The sequence below is a fragment of the Phaethon aethereus genome (assembly GCF_964289735.1).
Source record: "Phaethon aethereus genome assembly, chromosome: 18".
Taxonomy (NCBI): Eukaryota; Metazoa; Chordata; class Aves; order Phaethontiformes; family Phaethontidae; genus Phaethon; species Phaethon aethereus.
In genome coordinates this window covers 7,407,054-7,425,480 of record NC_138594.1, presented here as the reverse complement: position 1 = coordinate 7,425,480, position 18,427 = coordinate 7,407,054, and the positions used below count along the sequence as shown (strand labels likewise).

General features: G+C 53.1%; 1 protein-coding gene across 1 annotated transcript in view; it reads right to left on the bottom strand.

The window, feature by feature from the left end:
- The window catches only part of CACNA1G (calcium voltage-gated channel subunit alpha1 G), a 146,618-nt gene that overhangs the window by 74,567 nt on the left and 53,624 nt on the right, over positions 1-18,427 (bottom strand). The window contains exons 4-9 of the mRNA XM_082008204.1: positions 14,261-14,358; positions 11,979-12,138; positions 9,818-10,109; positions 9,207-9,299; positions 6,761-7,571; positions 4,841-5,205 (exon numbers count right to left, since the gene is read on the bottom strand). Of these exons, the coding sequence (XP_081864330.1) occupies positions 4,841-5,205; positions 6,761-7,571; positions 9,207-9,299; positions 9,818-10,109; positions 11,979-12,138; positions 14,261-14,358 (1,819 nt within the window). The remainder of the gene's footprint in view (positions 1-4,840; positions 5,206-6,760; positions 7,572-9,206; positions 9,300-9,817; positions 10,110-11,978; positions 12,139-14,260; positions 14,359-18,427) is intronic.

Below are 18,427 nucleotides of genomic sequence, written 5' to 3'. Positions count from 1 at the left end.
GGGCACCAGCCTGCCAAAGTCCCACTGCCCAGCTCCATCACACCACTTCTCCAGGGAGCAATCAAATTTTCCTCCCACACGGAGAAATCAATCGGTGGGTGTCACGACAGCTAATAATTTTCAGTTACCACCTTCCCTGCACACTGAACTCAGGCAGAAGCAGAAGTACATAAATACCATTTGGGTGAGTATTATTAATGCTTGAACCTGGAGCCTAATGGTTCCTCCACGCCAGCAGGTTTTCTAACCCTTCACCTCCCCTCTCGATTATCCTGGATACCTGAAAATTTCATGTCCTCTGACACTGATTATAACGACTCCCATGTTCTCCAGCCTCAACTGTTTACATAAATAGACATTTTAATGCATTTTGCCAGCAAGCTTCCCTTTGACGCCTTGGCACAGATGGTTGATATTTCCATGCCGCAGTGGCTATTAGATCGTAACGTTACCTGTGACAACTTTACATCATCTGTACCACGTACGCTCCGGGCCCCTGCAGCGGGATGCACTAGGAATTCAGCTTGAGATAATACCCCGGGCTTAGGCTGCTCCTGCCTTCTGCAGAGGGAGTCAGCACCTGGGTTTGGGGCACTGTGGCTTTGTGGATTCCTACAACACCTTGCTGTAGCTGGGGGTACTCCACCGGTCATCCTCCTGGGGACGTCCTCCCCCTTCTTTGAAGAATCGCCTCCCATGGAGGATGAGCTTTTCTCCTTGGGTGCTGTCTCAGAGAGTCATTCACCCTTGTCATCGCTACAGTTTGCTTTTAAAAATTAACAAAAGCTTCTCTACAGGTCTGAACCAATTTCCTCTTCCTTCCTTCAGAGACACCAGAGTTTTTGATCAGCCTAGATCCAAGTCCCCACAAGCTCCAGCCATGGATTTGAACCAACTGCAGCTCTGGGGAGGCCAACGCAGGATTCTCCAGTCTCTTTCTTGTTATGTTAACAATGGCAAAACACCGCAGAGACGGCGGCTGAAATTCAAGCGCTATTTAAACAAATGAGTATGTAGGGTATAGTTCATACAATGCGAGTTCAGACAAGGAAAATCGGAACAGCCAGGCAGCTCAATGCGAACCAGATTTTAAAAACAAAAACAAAACCCCAAAGCCCGTCCTCAAGGAAGCCCTTGCCGAATTCTTTCCCCTGCTGAGCAGTCCAACATCACGCCTTGTACTAAAGCCTTTGCATTTCACTCCAAGGACGGATTTAGAGGAGGGAAAAAAAAAAAAAAAAAAAGCAGCACATTATGGAACACAGTCTGGCTTACAGCCAGGGCTGGGGGGAAAGCAGCACAGAAACCCTCTGGTTTAGCAGCACATTTTACTCCTGCTCTACGGTAGAACAAGCCTTTGCAAAGCCCTAGCCGTTTGAACCCACAGCGCTGCACAGCCTCAGCTTCCCTAAGGTGAAGCAGTCAGTTGGTTCAACAGTGTATTTAAAATCCCCTGGAGTCTACCTTTAAATCACCTTTATATTCCTCTATCCAAAGCTAATAGTTTCTACCTGCATTTTGCTTCATCTCCGTAGAAAAACAAGCTATTTAGCAGCCCCATTAATAATCCGCAGCAATCTGGTTGTCATTTCCCTGATGGAAAATTTCACACCGCTGCCCAGCAGCACCGACATGGTGAGTGTTACGTGCACCTCGGACCGCTCTGCTTTCCTCCCAGTGGACCCAGCAGTCGTGAGAAAGGCAAGAGTCGGAGCCGGAGGGGTGGGGAGGATGGGCAGAAAACGCAGAGTTAAGCCCGGTCAAGTGTACCTATGGCTCACGCACGTGCAGAACCACGCGGAAGCAACCTGATGCTGAGTGAGAAGGTCAGCAAGCTCATGTCAGAAGGAGCTTAGAGGAAACCCAGCTCCTGAACCCCCCGCCATATGATGGTAAACTCTTTGCTGACAATGATTTTACTGTGGAAGGTGGTCTATGGAGAGGAGCTTCGGGGTGGAAGGTTCTAAGGCAGGAGATGAACTCCCGGGGACACCAACTACCTTTGCTACGCACATCCAGCACCCCTGGCCATGGGTCTCAGTCTGGCCAGGTTGACTGATGGGTTAATGCAAACAAACAGTGAGAGGTGGGGGCCAGTATTTTCAACACACTCCAAACTCCCTCTCATTTTGATGTGCCTTCAAAGAATGACTTTCATCCTAAGTATCCCAACCTGACCTTCTCTGGTTGATGAGTCTGTTAAGCAAGTGACTGAAAGACTGTTTCAGCCTTCTAGGCACCTTCCATGGAGAAAAGCAGGTCTCTCCAGGATGCCTGTCCCAAGGTGAGAAGCAAAGCCTCCAGAGGAGCATACTTCTCTCCCCTGGCTATAACGAGGACCTCAGCTGACGAGCTCATGTTTTGAAGTCCAGGATGCTGTAGCGGTCGCAGAGCTGCTGAATCCCACCCAACACTGCTGGGGACAGATGGGAGGGCAGAAGCCTTCCTCTGCCCAGAGTAACCACCAGCCCATCCTTCCTCTCACACAGTAGCTGGTAGTGCACCCTCTCCCCTCTGACAAGGTGCTGGTAAACAACACAAGACTTTTGACATGGCACCATGAAATATGTCCTGAAAGCATTTATCCTAATATAACCTGGTGTGCCCAGGGTGGCCTCATGTGAAAAGCCCAAGAGGTAAATACTCGTTAAATAAGAAGAGAGCTTAATATAGAAAGTCATGGAGTCACGTACTCCTCAAGCCCCCTCGCTTCATTGCAAACAATCAGCCAATGAAGATAAATTTGGTGAGGTTGATCACTTGCACTTTTAGGAAAGGCTCTTCTAAAAGAAAGAAATCACATGTTTCAGTGTTTATAATCTCCGCAGAAAGGCCTGGTCCAGCATTTCTCCCCTGTAATTCCTGCTCTCATAACTGTCAGATTATGAAACAGCAGACTATAAGCCTCCTGAATTTTCAGAAAAACACCTCTCTGCTTTCTGCTGCCACTTTGAGCAGATGAACTAATAAAAACAAGCTCTGCTATTCACTCCAAATGCCTGGGAGAAAGGAATCTGTAACAGTAGTAGCTTCAAAATACCATCAAAGAAAGCAACCACCCACAGCGTCTGGAGTCCCCCCATGCTTATCAGCTCCCTCCACCCTGTTAGCCGAAAACCACCTCAGAATCTGCCTCAGAAGAAGGAACATCCAGCTGCCTGCTGGGACGCACCAGGCAGAGGCCAGCACCCCGCTGCCCTATTTCCCCTGAGCCAAAGAATTAAGGAGCTGTGTTGCCTTTAGGGTGGTTGGTGATGGGAGCTTGCTGGGCCACCCATCCCTGGTGGGTTGGTCCCCCTGGTACAGGCATGGTGGGAGCCTACGTCAGCATGTCCCAAAGATGCTCCTGATAAAGGGCAACAAGCTTTGACAATCACAGCAAAGACGCAGCGGATCTGCTTTCACCTTTCAGCCAAATATAACTGTTTATTGGCTTCCTGAGCCGTCTCCCCCTGGTTCTTAGGAGATGATCCTCCCGATGTTATTAAGTCAAGGTGGAATCACTCAAGCTTCCCCGCAGAGCTCCCACCAAGGGCAGCACACGAAGGTGAAACCCGCAGGACCTCAGAGCACATCGCCGCTTAATGCGTACTGAAAACAACGGTGAGCCAGCCAGGCTGTATTAAGACGTCAGGGAGAAGGCGCTGGCTGGAAGGGACACATTTAGCACAGCCCCATCGCCCTGGCGTTCGGCCATTGAGGCATTAATGCCATGGGAGGACACGGCAGGCTGGAGCCGGGCTGCAGCCACCACCGCTGCCGCTGGGAACGGTGGGAGAGACGCCTCCGCATGCCACCGCGAGCGACTCGGCAAATCCAAAACGTGCAAAAAAAAAGTCACCAGCCGCGACTTGAGACGCGAGGCAGTTCCCGGCAAAGGCTGGCGCTGGGGCAGGCGTGGCCGCGCCTGTCTGCGAGGGGAGAGCTGCGGCGTCCCGCCAGAAGCACCGTGCCGGACCAGCCGTTGGAGCCCTGGAGCACGGCAGGGCTACATAGCAAGGTGTTGCAACGTTATGAAGAAACGTAAATTCTTCACCCCAAATCCAAGCGAAGCGTGCACCTGCAACACCGCGCCAGCGGCAGGACCGGGGGCACCATGCCAGGCGCGCGCCAGCAGCATCCCCAAAACCTACACGAGCCCAGACCACACAAAAGCCTCTCTAGAAGCAGAGCTCTTGTCATCCTTATGGAGATATTTCAAGAGCAACATGGCAACTCCTCTCCTTAATGACCGTATGTAGGGAAAAGCTCTGCCGGGGGACACGTGTGCGAGAGGCTGGAGTAGAGGCAGCCCCTGGCCTGCAAGGACTCGGGTAACCGAGCGGAGGAACAGCCAGCGATGAGGTTGTTTTGGACTCAGCGTGCTGTTGCCGGAGCGTTCACCAGGGAGGCAAAGGCATTTGTTACCTCCTCTCCAGGGACCGCAAATTCAATAGACTTCCCTGCCTGCAGCAGCACCGACCCCGGAGCCCGCAGCGGCCCGGCTGGCGCAACCCCAGCGGCAAACGGCCGTCCCCTCTCCTCGGCCCCGCGCCGCAGGGCCCAGCAACACGTGGCGCTGCCCACGTGACGGCGGTCACAGCAGGGTGCTGAGCATCCCTGGCGGGGCCGGGATGCGGGAGCTCACGCAGCCCAGTAGCGGCCAAGGTGACTCCTGCCTGCCTCTGCCTGCAAGCTGGAAGCAGGGGCGGAGGAGAAAAGCCAGCCCTGCTCTCTCCTGGGACCCTTCCTACAGCACCCCAACGCCTCTGGCCCCAAACCATCCCGCCGGCGGCCGGATTCGGACCCGTAACACCTCCCACATCTCTGCTGTGCCGGGAGCCGCTGCGGCAGCGCTCACCTGCTCGTGGTACTCGATCCCCATGCTGAGCGTGTTGATGAGAATGGCCACCATGATCCCACGGCCAAAATATTTGCTGTCCACAATCTTCCGGAAGGTCTCACACACCACGTGCCAGAAGGCCAGCACCTGGCTCGCTCCCTTGGTCCGGGCTCTGCCCCGCTGTGGGTCCCGTTGGTCGCTGTAGTGGGCGTCCTGCGTGAACTCGTAGACCCCCTCGCTGTCCGAGTCGGCCGTCTCATTATCCGTCAGCTCAGCCTCGCTTGCCAGCGCCTTGAGGCAGTAAGGGCAGCTCTCGGGGTTGCAGGAGCCACCGTCCAGCTTGGTGCAGGGGCTGGAGATCTTGCAGGAGCTTTGGCAGGGACCTGAAATGCCAGCGGGGCAGGGCAGCCCGTCAGCTGGGATGGGGGGGCTGCGGGCGGCCACGGGAGCGAACCCCCATCCCTGTTAGCACAAAACCACTGCCCTCAACAGAAGAGGCTTCTCCTGCGGGGAAAAGGGCTCCTGCTGGGTTAGAGCCCCAGGCAAAACCCGGGCTCCCCAAGCGCTTTCTCCCCAGTTACAAAGCCCTCTTCGCTGCACCCAGGCAGACGCTGCTGCCAGCCCAGGACCCCTCACCCGCCTCGTTGTTACACCTCCGGCCATTTCGGCTGGGAGAAGGCAACCAGCTGCCCTGGCCCGCGCTGGCCCCGGCTGCAATTAGCCGGAGCGCTGCTGCCAGCAGCCGCCCTTCCTGCTCCTGCTGTTTGCTGATGCTCCGAAATCACCAGCTTCCCCCTCCATGTGCTGTCCCCAACGGCGGCTCCCAGCTGCCAGGTGGCTCCCGGGTGACAATACCGGCGGGATATTCCCCAAAAATCCCACCAGCTGGCTGCCAGGGGAGAGGCCATCTGCGAAGCATGCTCCCGACTCCCGCACGGCGGCATACGGCAGTGAGAATAAAAACCCAGCGCTAAACCATCCCAGAGCCAGCTCTGCGTGTTTAGTCTCTGGGCAGCTCTGGGCTGGGGGCAGGACTCGGTCTCTTCCCTGTGCAGCTCCTGGCTAGAAAGGTCAACGCTGGTGGAGTGGACGCAGCATCGACTGTCCGGGAAAGCTTGGCCAGAAATGCCTCTCGGAGGCTGAGAGGGTTTGGACTAGATTGGTCTGAGCTCCCAAACCGCAGGATGTGGAGGGGGAAAGAGCATCTTGCGGTGAAGGTATGAAACCCCCAATCCAGGAAAGCTGCGTTTGGTACCTGGCTCTGTTACGGGCTTCCTGAGTAAATAACTCCGGACAGATTTTTAATACTCAGAGTCTGCAACTGCTGTTGAGCACTCCTGCAAAGCAGACACCCGACATCCCCGAGCCTCCGGTCCCTCGGGGAGTGGAGCTACGCAGTGCTCAGGGATGTGCTGGAACTCAGATCTGGAAGGTGTCCATCCCCAGGCTCTGCAGCAAGTGGTGGGCAACGCAGCCACCTCCAACCCCCACATTTTAGGAAGGAAGGGATGTGGCCACTTGGAAGTGGCCAGGCTGGGCTCCAGCTCTGCTCAGTGTTACGGAGCCCTGTTCTGGCTGATTTTGGGAGGGCAGGGATTTGGGGAGTGTTCCGGGCAATTGCAGAATAAATTAGTTGGGGGGGGGGGGGGCGGCGGGGAGATGGGGATGGGAAAGAAAATAGGTTCATTAAAAACATTCATTTCCCTTAGATTCTTGCAAGTATGAAGTCTGGGAGGTTGAAACCTCTCTCCTGGTTTTGGCTATAAGATGCATGAGGTAGGTCAGAAGATTCATGTTGGCCTCACCTGAAAAGCCATCACCTTTCTCCGTAACGTGGACTGAAAAGAACCCTGCAAAGATTCAGAAAGAGAAAGAAATGAGGACGTAGCTCGTATTTCTGGATGGCAACCCCAGACCAACGTCCAGCCCACGGCTCACCCGTACTCTGCGTCTCCAGCAGCTTGTGCATGGTGCTGTACGGCCTGGGCGGGATGTTGAGGCTTGTCAAGGTGCTGCTCCCGGCACCAGCCGCCACCTCCCCCAGGCTCTTCTCTTTCAGCATCTCGTGGGAGGTACTGGGGTGCACCGTGGGGTACACCTTGCTGCCCACAACGTTCTTGGGGATCCCCTCCGGACTTGGCAAGCCAAGGCCTGGCTGCAGGAGGGATGGCCGGCAGCGCACGGGCTCAAAGTGGCAGTCGGCGTGGTAGATGCTGTGGACGGACTCGGTGTTGCCGGGAGCGGTGCTGGGGGCCCCGTGGGCGTTTGGTGCCGAGGAGGGGAGCATCAGCCGGTTGGTCCCGTTGTGGACCGAGCTGGTGTCCACATCGCTGATCTCCGGGCTGGCGTGGGGTGCCCGCAGGTTCCCATTGCCCAGGTGATAGTGGTGGTGGTGGTGGTGATGGTGGTGGATGAGGTGGTGCACAGAGGACCTCTTCCTGCTCCGCCGCTTCCCGGCGTGCCGGTTGGCCCCTGCCTTGCTCGCAGGGCTGGTGAGGAAGCCCATCCTCACGCCTGCCACCCGGTAGACCTCCACAAGCTGCTTACTGCCTTTACGGGCAACGTAAACCAGGTACTTAAGGAGTTCATCGTAGCAGCTGCCTGGCTCCGAAAAGCTGGCGAGGGTGCTGGCGTTGGACAGGTAGCGCACCCGCTGCTCCTTCATCAGCTGGCTCTCGCGCTGCTTCGTCTCGGAGAACTGCGTTGCTATCACCACCAGGCAGAGGTTGATCATGAAGAAGGAGCCCACCTACAGGGACAGGAGCTATCAGCCACCTCGGGGTCACCGTGCCCACCCCATAGCCCTGCCTCACCCTGCACCCCGGCACAAGGAGCGGGGGCAAACCCCAGCCAGCCCCATCCCCTGCATCACCCGGTGGGGACCACCAGCCAGGACCAGGGAGGGTCTGACTCACCCCCCAAGCCCGGGGGCCTCCCACGCCAGCGCTCCACAGACGACGTCAGAGATCAAAGACGAGAGAAGATTATTTTGACAAAAAGCTTTTGCTCTTTTAAGATGGTGTTTCTCTCCCTCCACAGACAGCGGTTGTAATTATCACAATTAGTGGCATTACGATGAATGCACTGAGCCTTCCTGATAGGAGCGTTTTTTCTGGCAGCGTGTGGGCAGCTTGCGAGCAGATCCCTTTCCCCTGCTAACGGGATTTGCGGGTGACTGTTACGCAAGGCCATCAGCAGTCTGTACGCACAGCTTGGGGATTTTTTTTCCAACCAGGGTTTCACAAAGTTCTGCCTTCTGCAGAGCCCAGCCTGGATCACAGAGAACTACTGACATGCTACCGGGCTATCACACATCGCTAATGTACTCGCACGGCATCTGGGAAAGTACTGCTTGCCCTTCCTCTCCGTTGACTTTGGGGATGCTGAGAGCAAGGGGTTGTTTCTTTTGCAGGGCGGAAGCTAATAGATGAACCAGAAAAAGCATCATGGACTAAACGACCTCCTACCTTCTCATCAGGGTTTGAGTCCTGGTTTGATGAGGAGCAGAAATCCCCACAATGGCCTAATGGATGACGTGCAGCTATTTTGCTGGACTTAGTCCAATTCGACAGCAAGAAAGGGACTCATCTCACTTATCTCAGCTACATCTGAGTGAGGCACCTAATGATCCTTTAGAGTCAAGAGAGAAATAGGCACATCAAGTCTGCAATGCATCTAATTTATTTTGGATGTCTACCTTTGGAGGAGATGAATCACCCCCTTAAAGCACCTATTTTTCTCCCTTGACGATAAAGGGAGTCTAGATAACCAGCTCAGCCAGTCACGGTAGACAATTTTGCTTGCATAGATGAAGCCCCTCATGAAGCCCACCCCACAGAAATTCTTCGTTGGCTACTTTGTGGGTGGTCTCGGATGATGCTGTGAAGCGTGGGTGGGCTGTGGGCAGTAATCTCTTCCCTCCTTTCTTAATGTGCTCTCTGAAGTTTGGGACTGTTTTCCTGAAATGTCCCCTCTGCACCAAGGACCCAGCCAGCTGGGTTCTTCAGTATGGGGGAATTTCTGGGCAGCTTCCTCCCCGTCCAGAGCTCAAAACCTGACTGGGGGAAATTTGCCTGCTTTAAAACTTAAAGTCAGGGTGGCAGTTAAGGGAGAGGACCGTGGAGCACAAGGAGAGAAGCAGTAGAAGCAGCAGCAACAGAAGTGCATCTACCATAGCTTAAGTGCATCTTTCTTTCTTTCCTTCATGTTTGCAACAAAATGCAGCTGCAATGCAATGCCTGTCTTCCCACAGGCTGGTCTCCACCCCTCCTTCGCGGCACCAGCTTTTATATTCACTGTATTATCTGCCCTGTTCCTCTGGGTCACTCCACTCTGCCCTCTCCAAATGCCAGGAGGACCCCCATGTTCCCCTAAGACCACTCACAATGATCAGGAGGATGAAGTAGATGAAGTTGTAGAAGGAGTGTGCGTCCATGACAAAGTACATGATGTCCACCCAGCCTTCCAGTGTGATGACCTGGTGGAGACGGGAAGGGAAAATGAACCCGTCAAGGCTCAGCATCAACTGCACAAACAACATTTCTCCTGGCTGGGTCATTTCTGACACCCCGTAGCTGGTCTTGGTGCAGTACAAGACACTGAGGAGCCAAATCCTGCTCCCACCAATACCAACAGCCATGTTGCCAGCAGCCCAGGCTGAATCCAGCCCTTCTTTTCCAGCTGGACCGAAGGCCTGCTACTGCATTTTGCAGAGGCAAGAGCAGTCTCTAGGCTCTGCTCCCCATCAGAATGGTCTTCTTGCACACACAGAGGGTTTGGAGGCTGGGGTTTTGTCCATGCATGTGAGATGGAAGCATCTTCGAAGAAGGCATCAAATTGTGTCATCCCTGACATTCTAAGCACCCATGCACTACTCTGTAAGTGTTTGCTGATGCAAAATAGCCCCCAGGAGTGCGATTACACAGCCCCTGGGAACATGTCGGGGGGCATGACCGGCTGTTCCCCACCTCGTGACAGTTTGCACACAGGGCTCACCTGAAATATTGCGATCCAGGCATAGCCAATGTTATCAAAGTTGATGGCTCCCTTGAAGGGGTTGTGCTCCCCGGCAGAGCAGTTGGTGTAATACTGGTTCCAATTGACACAAGATGTGTTGGTGGTGTCGTTGTAGGAATAATAATCCAGGGTGCACTCGAGACCCTCTTCCCTCCGCGTTGGGATACTCCGGCAGTAGCGCATCCCATTCTCCCGGGGCTGGGAGCAGATGAAAGGGTTCTCATCTTCGTTCTCTGTCTGGTAGTATCGCTCCAAATCCACCGTGTAGGGGCTGAAAGAGTCCAGACAGGGCTGGGGTTTGCACACCGATTGCAGGCACTCTGGCAAGGTAACAAGTGTAACAGCAACGAAGTCTGACATCTTTTATTCTGGATCTTAAAGCTTTTTTTTTAAAAGGGATCCCCTTGGACTTTCTGCAGCCCCAGCGGGTGAGATGATGTCCCTAACTGGGCTTTGGAGAAGTGAGGCAATGCACTCAGCAACCCCTCTGATGACATTACTAAGAGTCACTCCATCTGGAAGTGCTCTGGCTTTGACTTTAGGGGCCTAAGAACAGGATTCAGCCCAGCACGGCTTCTCTGAAATGTCTTTGCTGCTGTAAGATGGCAATCAGTCAGTTTAAGCTCCTGTATCTCCTGTCCTCCTGGAGATGCTGACAATGGCTTGGGGAGACTCTATGTACAAGGACCTCCCAAGCTTCCTAAAACCAGAGACAGGGCCTTCATCTACATTTCAGTGCCTGTTCAGCCCGCAGATAAGCTCTAAATTGCCTCTGAGGGTGGCCTTACCACAGTAAACCAGGCAAAAACACTCTTCAGGGAGATGAAACAACCCACGGCCAGCCAGAAACTGGCTTCTTGCTCTGCACACAGCTATCTCCTTAATGCTGCCAGGACTCCCACTAAAGCTCGCAAAGATATTTTTAAGCCTAGTTCAGCCCGGTTAATTCCTGCAGAATTGCCTTTAATACCCTTCAAAGCTTATCTAAACCCCTGGAATTCTGGCTCAATTAAATGGCACCCAAACCTGTGGCTCTGTTGGATTTACTCAGTGGTGAAGCGGTCCCTCTGCTCCGCTGCCATTTACTTAACAGGGACGTGCCCTGGCAATGACTCTCCCAACTGCCCTTTGAGGGCCCGACCTACAAGAGGAGTGGCACTTGATTAGGAAATGTGTGGGAGAGGATAAAAGGTGCATCACGCCAAGTCCAAGAGCCAGCCTCGCCACCACAACATCGTCAGAGTCCTGCTGTATGCAAGAGGGAGGCTTTGGGCTTGCAGAACTTCTCCACCCAGGTGTGGATCTAGCCCGATCAGCCCCGGGGAGTCAACATTTGAAAGCGACCCCCTGAAAGGTGGCAAGGGTGCCAGAGCTTGGCAGAGCAGCCGTCAAGCGGCGTGCAGCCACCTGCCCTTCTCCTAGCATCCAACGGGAGGGAGGTGGTGGAAAAAAGCAGGTAAGTAGGAGAACAGGTATAGAAATCCTGGTCTGAAGGAGGCTGACAGCTACCAGAGCTGAGGGATATTTCAACCACTGTTCAAACATTCCTACATCTGGCAAGCTGGCTGGCCAGGAAACTGGGTGCTACAAAACCCCATTTGATCACAATAGTCCTCTTGGCCTTAAAATCCAGGGATCTGTGAAAAATAACCCTTTGGGATGAGGACTATCTCTTGCTCTGAGACTGAAAAGGATCTAGCATCCTGAAATGTGTGGTAGCTCCATCAGCCTCCCCTGGGGTTTAGGTGGGACTACAAATGCCATACCAATAAACATCAGCAGCTCCCACACGGGATTCAGACCTCAACGTCTCAACGAGCGCAGAAAAGGTCACGTGTTAATGATACGCTGAATTTAGAAAGCCTGAACTCTTACTCGCAGGTTTTTTATGGAGGCTCTTATCAATCAGAGAGGTTCCCGAGTGCCGGCTGAGGGTTAAGGACAGCCCTGCAGGACTCGAATGGCAAGTTGTCCTGGCTTGCTCTGTTCCAGCCATGCATGCCTGGACAGGAGTTGTGGTGGCATTTAGGAGGGAGCATTTACGGAAGACCAGAGCTTTTTACTGGAAGATAGCCCTGTCTCCTGGGGGGATAGACTCGCCCAAGCTGGAGAGACACTTCTGCTGCCTGAACAGACTTACATGCTGAAGTTCTCCGGGAGGAAGCACCGGTTCCTGAGCAAACCTGCCCACAGCTGGACTCCCACGATGCCGAAGATGAAGAAGACGAAGAAGCAGAGGAGGAGGACGTTCCCCAGCATGGGCAGCGTGTCCAAAAGAAGTGTCACCAGGATGCGCATACCTGAGGCGAAGAGGAAGCCATCAGCGAAAAGGAAAGGTCCATGCTGAATTATGCCAGCTATGTCCTCCTGACCTTTTCCTTTCCACCCATACTTTTCCCTCCGCTGACAGCCACCACCTTCCCAACCACTGTTCTCATCATCTGCACATGGCTTGCAAATACCCGCAGCTCCCCAGTCCCCTCTGGTTTCCCCAAAAAGCCCCGGTGATACCCCTTTTCATCCGTGCCCTGCTCCTGGGCACAGGACCTACCTTCCTTTCTCCTCTCCCTTCACTTCCCATCTCAAGTCCTCTTCTCCTCCTGAAGTTTTCTAGCAATTATACATCTCCTTTCTCCCCTCAGACCAAACTCTGACATTCTTCCTTGCTCTTTCCCCACTCAGTATATATTAAAATTCCCTTCCCTCCCTAATTCCCCTCATCTACCCTAAATCCCCTCTCTTCCTTAAAATACAGGACACTCTCTGGCAGTTAATTCTCACAAGTTCAAGAACATCCAGTTCTGTAACGAAGACAAATTGATGGTGACTTCAACTTGACATTTACACACAAAAAAATTGATTTCATCTGACGTCTCTGTAATATTCTGCTCATCTCTCGCTCGCCTTCTTTCCCCATCTTCTGCATTCTCTCACTCACTTATATTGATTTTCATTTAAAGAAAGCTTTACTGTTGCACCCTTTACTTTGATACTTCAAGAGACTTTTTTCTCTCCTCCTGATGCTGTTACCTCCTCCGTCAGGGTTTTTCTTCTACTCCTCTATTGGGGAACAACCACCTTGCATCAACTCCTAATTAACTGAAATTACTTTCTGTGGTTACTGCATTTATCATCATACAAACCTCTCTTTTTTTTTTCCCACCTTGCATTTCTATCCCATTGTAACTACGTTGCAGAGAAGCCAAGATGAATTACCCGGGATTTCAAAATACATTAAGTGAATTACATCCCCAGTTAGACAGTGGTGGATAAATTCAGCCATCCATCAGTTCAGCAGTGGAGATAAAAAAAACATTGCAAACAGGATTTTGAAGCTATCGTAATGACTGAAACAGCAGCAGCAGCAGCAGCAGCAAAGCCAGATTAAGTTCAAGAGTCAGGACCAGAAAAATAAACAGAGCCCAGGCACCTGCAGCATCGGCAGACAGGACTGAAGCTGATCAGTTCTCGTCAAGGCATTGGGCTAGTTCAGATAAGGGAGTTCAGCCTTGGACTTAATTTGGCTAAAACAGCGCTGGATTCGATACCCAGGATTGAAGGGCCAGGAGAATGACGTTCCTGATGCAGTTGTACTTCGCTTAACACACCTGACCTGTAAGCGTCCGAGAAGGACGGAGCTCAGCGCCTCTCGCCGTGCTCTGGGCTGTGCCCAGCACGGCGCAGCAGGAACGGCTCCCTGGGCAGTTGGGTTGGGTTTGCGATGGCCAATGCCTCTCTGAGCACAGGTCTGGGTCGCCATCGCCTGCTGCTGTGCAGGAGCAGGCAAGGCCACCCGCTGCTCTTCAAGGGGGAGCCTGAGATCCTCATGCATGACCTAATAAACCAGGAGTGACTAGCCACCTCCCATCCCACCCAGGCTTGCTTTGGAGATGTTGGGGTTTTTGGCTGTATGGACCAGCTCTGGGGAGCAGAGCAAGAGATGCTCCAAGAGGAGGCTCCTCAGCACCTCATGGTGGGCCGTCTCCAGGCACAAGATTTCTTCACCGCAGTTTCTCCAGGAAAGGATGGGGCAGCACAGGGAGGGTGGGAGCGGCATGGCTCAGACCCCTCTGCCCATGCCGCCTGGCAAAGGCTGTTGGCTCAGTCAATCCCTATCACCTGCATCCCTTCATCTGAGCACCCTAAGACCCCATTCAGATGAGAAAGAAAGGTGTCTGAAGACAGTCCTGGACATCGCATTGATTCAAGGCTCATCTCCAATGCCACAGGTGTCAAAAGCAATATTGTTGAAAGTAGGAGAATAACAGGCTCTGGAAACCGGGGAGAGGGGGTAGGACCTAGCACTACCAGGCTTGGGTGAATGTTTGAGCTGCAATGTAAGATGGGAAGCGTCTGTGTTTGCTCTTCCATCTTTGGGACAGAGAACGTGCATCAACTGGGAAGAATAAGGATCCGACTTACTGGGGACCCTGTTAATGGCCCTGAGCGGCCGCAGGACGCGGACAGTACGGACCGCTGAGAAGCTGACGTTCTGCAGGTCCAGGGAATACTCCAGCATCCTGCAAAAGACACGAACGCGGAGGAGCGTCAAGGATCTTCTGGAGAAATGTTAGATTATCAAACATTATAAATCAAACAGTATATGCCAACCGCTCACAGAGGGACTTGTTACTGCATCTCTCCCATCAGGAAAGTTTGCCAGAGGAATTACTGAACAGTTGTTTGCGTATCAGAATAAAGTCAACAAGCGAGAATGTGATACAACAGCTTACACAGCCACAGACCTCTCTCTCATCTGCGTTGGTTACTGGTTTTGCACAGGTCCAGGGCAGAAGCTTCTGAAAGTCCCCACACACTCCATGGGGGCACTTTCCAGACACAGCCCTGTTCTTAACAATTGTACAGATACTCAAATGAAGCTCGTTTCGCTGTGCTGAGCACCACCACAACCCTGAAAAGAAGACAGGGGCATCCCGGGGTGCAGACCCTTTCTGTGGGGCACAGGAGGTGTGCAGCACGGACACTGAGCAATCGGGACTCAGGTGGACGGGCAAGCACACAAATCAAAACTGACAACACTTGTAGATAACAAATGGGGCAGACCTGGACCAAGGAACCTCCCAGTGCTCCTACGCTGTGCCTGATGGGGTTATTTCACAGCTCAGGACACTGAGGTGCAACCTTCACGTGACTTAGTCTGAGGATGCACTCGGACTGCTGCAAGGTCCCCCAGCACCGTCTCGCTCCGCTCATGGCACCTTTGCTCAAGCACAGCAGGGCCACCAGTCACGTCACTGCCAGGACTTTGCTCTCCAGCCGTGGGAAAACACAAGAGCTCTGCCCAAAAGCATTCTTGAAGAGGCAGAGCCAGGCGAAGGCAAGGCAGAGGACCACAAGGCTCCCCGCACAGTCGGGTTCCCGCTGCCACAGGCAACCACAGGATATTAATCTCTTCCGAAAATTATCAAGTTCCATCTCAAAGCTAGTTGTGTGGTTCCCTCCCTCCAACTTTGATGGTTAGAAGTCTAACTTCCAGCCTGAATTTATTCAGGACAAGCTCATATCCATTTGTTCTTATGGCAGCACTGTCTTTTAAGTAGCTTCTATAGCTGTTCTTTATCACGATGTATTTACAGAGGACAAATCACGTCTCCTCTCAGCCTTGATTTTGCAAAGCCAAACAAACCAAGCTCTTCCAGCCCCATCTCACAGACAGGCTCTCTGCTTCCCAGTCATAACCTTTCTCCACACCTGCCCTAGCCAGAATTAATCTTACCTGATTAGACATCAAGCTGCTGGAGGAGGCTTTGCTGGCGCCTTGCACAAAGGCATCAGTGCTCCCTCCCGCCATAAATCCCGCAGGACTCATCGGTGCCGTGTTGGCTTTGCCACGGCTGCAGCACGCTGGAGGGTTCTGCTCTTGCTGTGATCAGCCAGACCCACTCTCCTCCCTCCCGGCCATCGGCAGGTGAGGAGCACTCGGGGTGGAGAAGACTTTCTAGCCCCTAAATACATGACTCCCCACTTGGTGCAGTGACACTTTATCCGACTTCTCTCGATAGGCTCTAGTGAGGATGATGATGATCAAACCGTATCTAAGATCAAAATAAGCTCAACATATTCCTCTGTATTTAGCTGACGCCCACAGCCACGGGACAGTCCCAGAAGATGAACGTTGGACAGGCACACGTGGCTGTTAGGAGTTTGTTCTCGTCCTCTGACCAGGGAGGAAGCCAGCGTGTCCGCCAAAGCCCACCTGGCCCCAGGGACAAAACCAGCCCCTCCCTCGGCGCGCGGGACTCGCCGCATCGTGTCAGCTTTGGCTAAGGTAAGGCGAGGGGCAACAGCTCCCCTGGGCTTTAATGGTTCTCAAGTTTCACTCGCTGTTTGAAAAGAAGATTTTTGTCTGGTTTGCAGAATTCAGGTGAAAAGCCCATGTCAAACATACAGCTTTTCTTTCATCTATTATTAAAACAGAGGCTACCAGCAAAATTCAGAGCAGCATATGGTTATTTTGCACCAAGACAAATCATTTTCTGATTAATGACTCACTCTAGACTCACTTCCAGAGACGTGTGCTTGTAAGCTGCAAAGGGCATGTTGTAAAATGCGCTTTGATTTAACACATTAAAGAACAATTACAATGCCAAATTTAAAAACCCAAACAAACAACAACCCACTAGCTGGAGCAAACACTTTAACACCAAGACCAAGAGCAGGTGGGTGCTCTCCTACCTCTGCTGCTGGACGCTGCGACCAGCGCCGGCGTTACAGCACCGCAAGCTCAGTCCCAGACCTAGACTGCAGGATCCACACGTTGCTGATAACTACCAGCTCAAGGGCCTCGAGAGAACCCCATGTGGGGAAAAAAGCGTAGGTAGAAATCAGTCACTAAAGAGCAAGTCCAATGAGAACCCACCACTTCCCAGCTCTAAGGTCACTTCCCAAGGCAAGAGGATGCACGGGAGGAATCAATCCACGTCGCCGGCAAGGGAAGATACCCAGGGAGAGCAAATGTCAGGATGTCACCAACCGGCAAGGTGACAGGCGCATTTACCGGCATATATAACATTTACGCATTGAAAATCTGCAGTGTAAAAAGCCCCTGATGAAGCTTCAACTCAAATGTCATTTCTGTTCTAACAGGAAAATGCGATGCCTGTCAGCACCTCTGCCACGGACCCGGCTGCCCAGCCAAGTGAAGGCTCAGAAAAATATTCAGCATTAAATAGGATGGATTCATAGCAAATGCTGAGACTCGTCAGAGTGATCAGCAACCCCCGATCACTGGAGTTATTCAGAAGGAAAGCAGAAATATTTAGGACTTTCTAAGAATAAAAGCGGAGCATCTGCAAAGCCAGACGTACGACGGGCTGGTGGTGGGATGCAGAGAGCGAGCTGCTGCAAACCTTTGGCAAACGCTCCTCCAGGAAGGAAAACTCCCAGGACTCAGCAGACAGACAGACAGACAGCCACAAGGGATGGCTCAGGATGGACCGAGCAACAGAAATTCATTCCCGTTCTGCCCGGAGACAGCGAGGCTCGGAGCACGCTGGGGTTTCTTTCCCATAAAACCCAAAGCATCGGGAAGGATCTCGTAAGTGCGGTGTCCAGCGGCACCCCTGCCCGCGGCGGAGAGCGTACAGAACTGATGCTCAGGAGCACCACCGGAGGGGCTGAAGGGGCTCTTCTCGCCCTGTGTGCCTCTAACGGAGCACGGGAATGCCGGCAAAGCCCTCCCCGCACCCACCCAGCATCGCCTCTCCGGCCCAGCCTGCTCTCCCGCCCCGGGATCGCTCCTGCCCAGGAAGCAGACGATGGTGTGAAGCCCCGTCCGAGCCACAGAGTTTGCGCCGAGGGCGCTTTCGGAGGAAAACTTGAGCTCTTCCCTTTCACAGCCGGGTGCTGGGGGTGCTGTAGAGCCAGGAGAGGTGACCAAGGTCACACTGGGAACCCGCAGCAAGACACGCAGGCAGCGCAGCATCCCCCGGAGCTGCCCACCCCTCTGCCCGCAGAGGCGTGGAGCCGCTGCCCGCTGCCAGCAAGAGATAGGCACACATTTATTCTGCCTTAAAAGGTTTCCAAAACCGGGCATATAGGCACTCTTTATCTACAAAGCCCAGCAATCGGTGGATGATATTAAGCCATCAGTGCTGGAAAAGACAAGGGGAAATTATTTAGTCAGCGTTGTATCTTCAGAAAGCTGGAATGAAATTTCCTCCCGGCCCTCACCGGCTTTGCCGTGCTCTGCTTTCACTCAGGCACTGCTTTTAAAGCCCCATGAGTCTCACCGAATTCGTGGGTGTTGCTTAATTTTTAAAATACTCACTTTAATCAAGCTGAATGGAATAAAAAAAACAACACTGGAGGGATCACGAACCCTGCAGCCTGCTGGATCCGGCCGCACCGTGTGTCCCAGCCCGGACACTTGGCTAATGAGGCTTTTGAAGAAGCAGCAGCAAGTTCAGCTGAAGAACTGAAAGAAACTAAAGAATTCTCTTTTTTAAAGTCCTAAAACTTAAAAGAACGGAGGCTTTTCACAGGTGGGTTTGAGCTAGCTTGGCTGCGGGGGAGGCTTTTTTCCCCAGCAGGTTTCTGTGCGTCAGGGACACGGCTCGCTCGGGACGC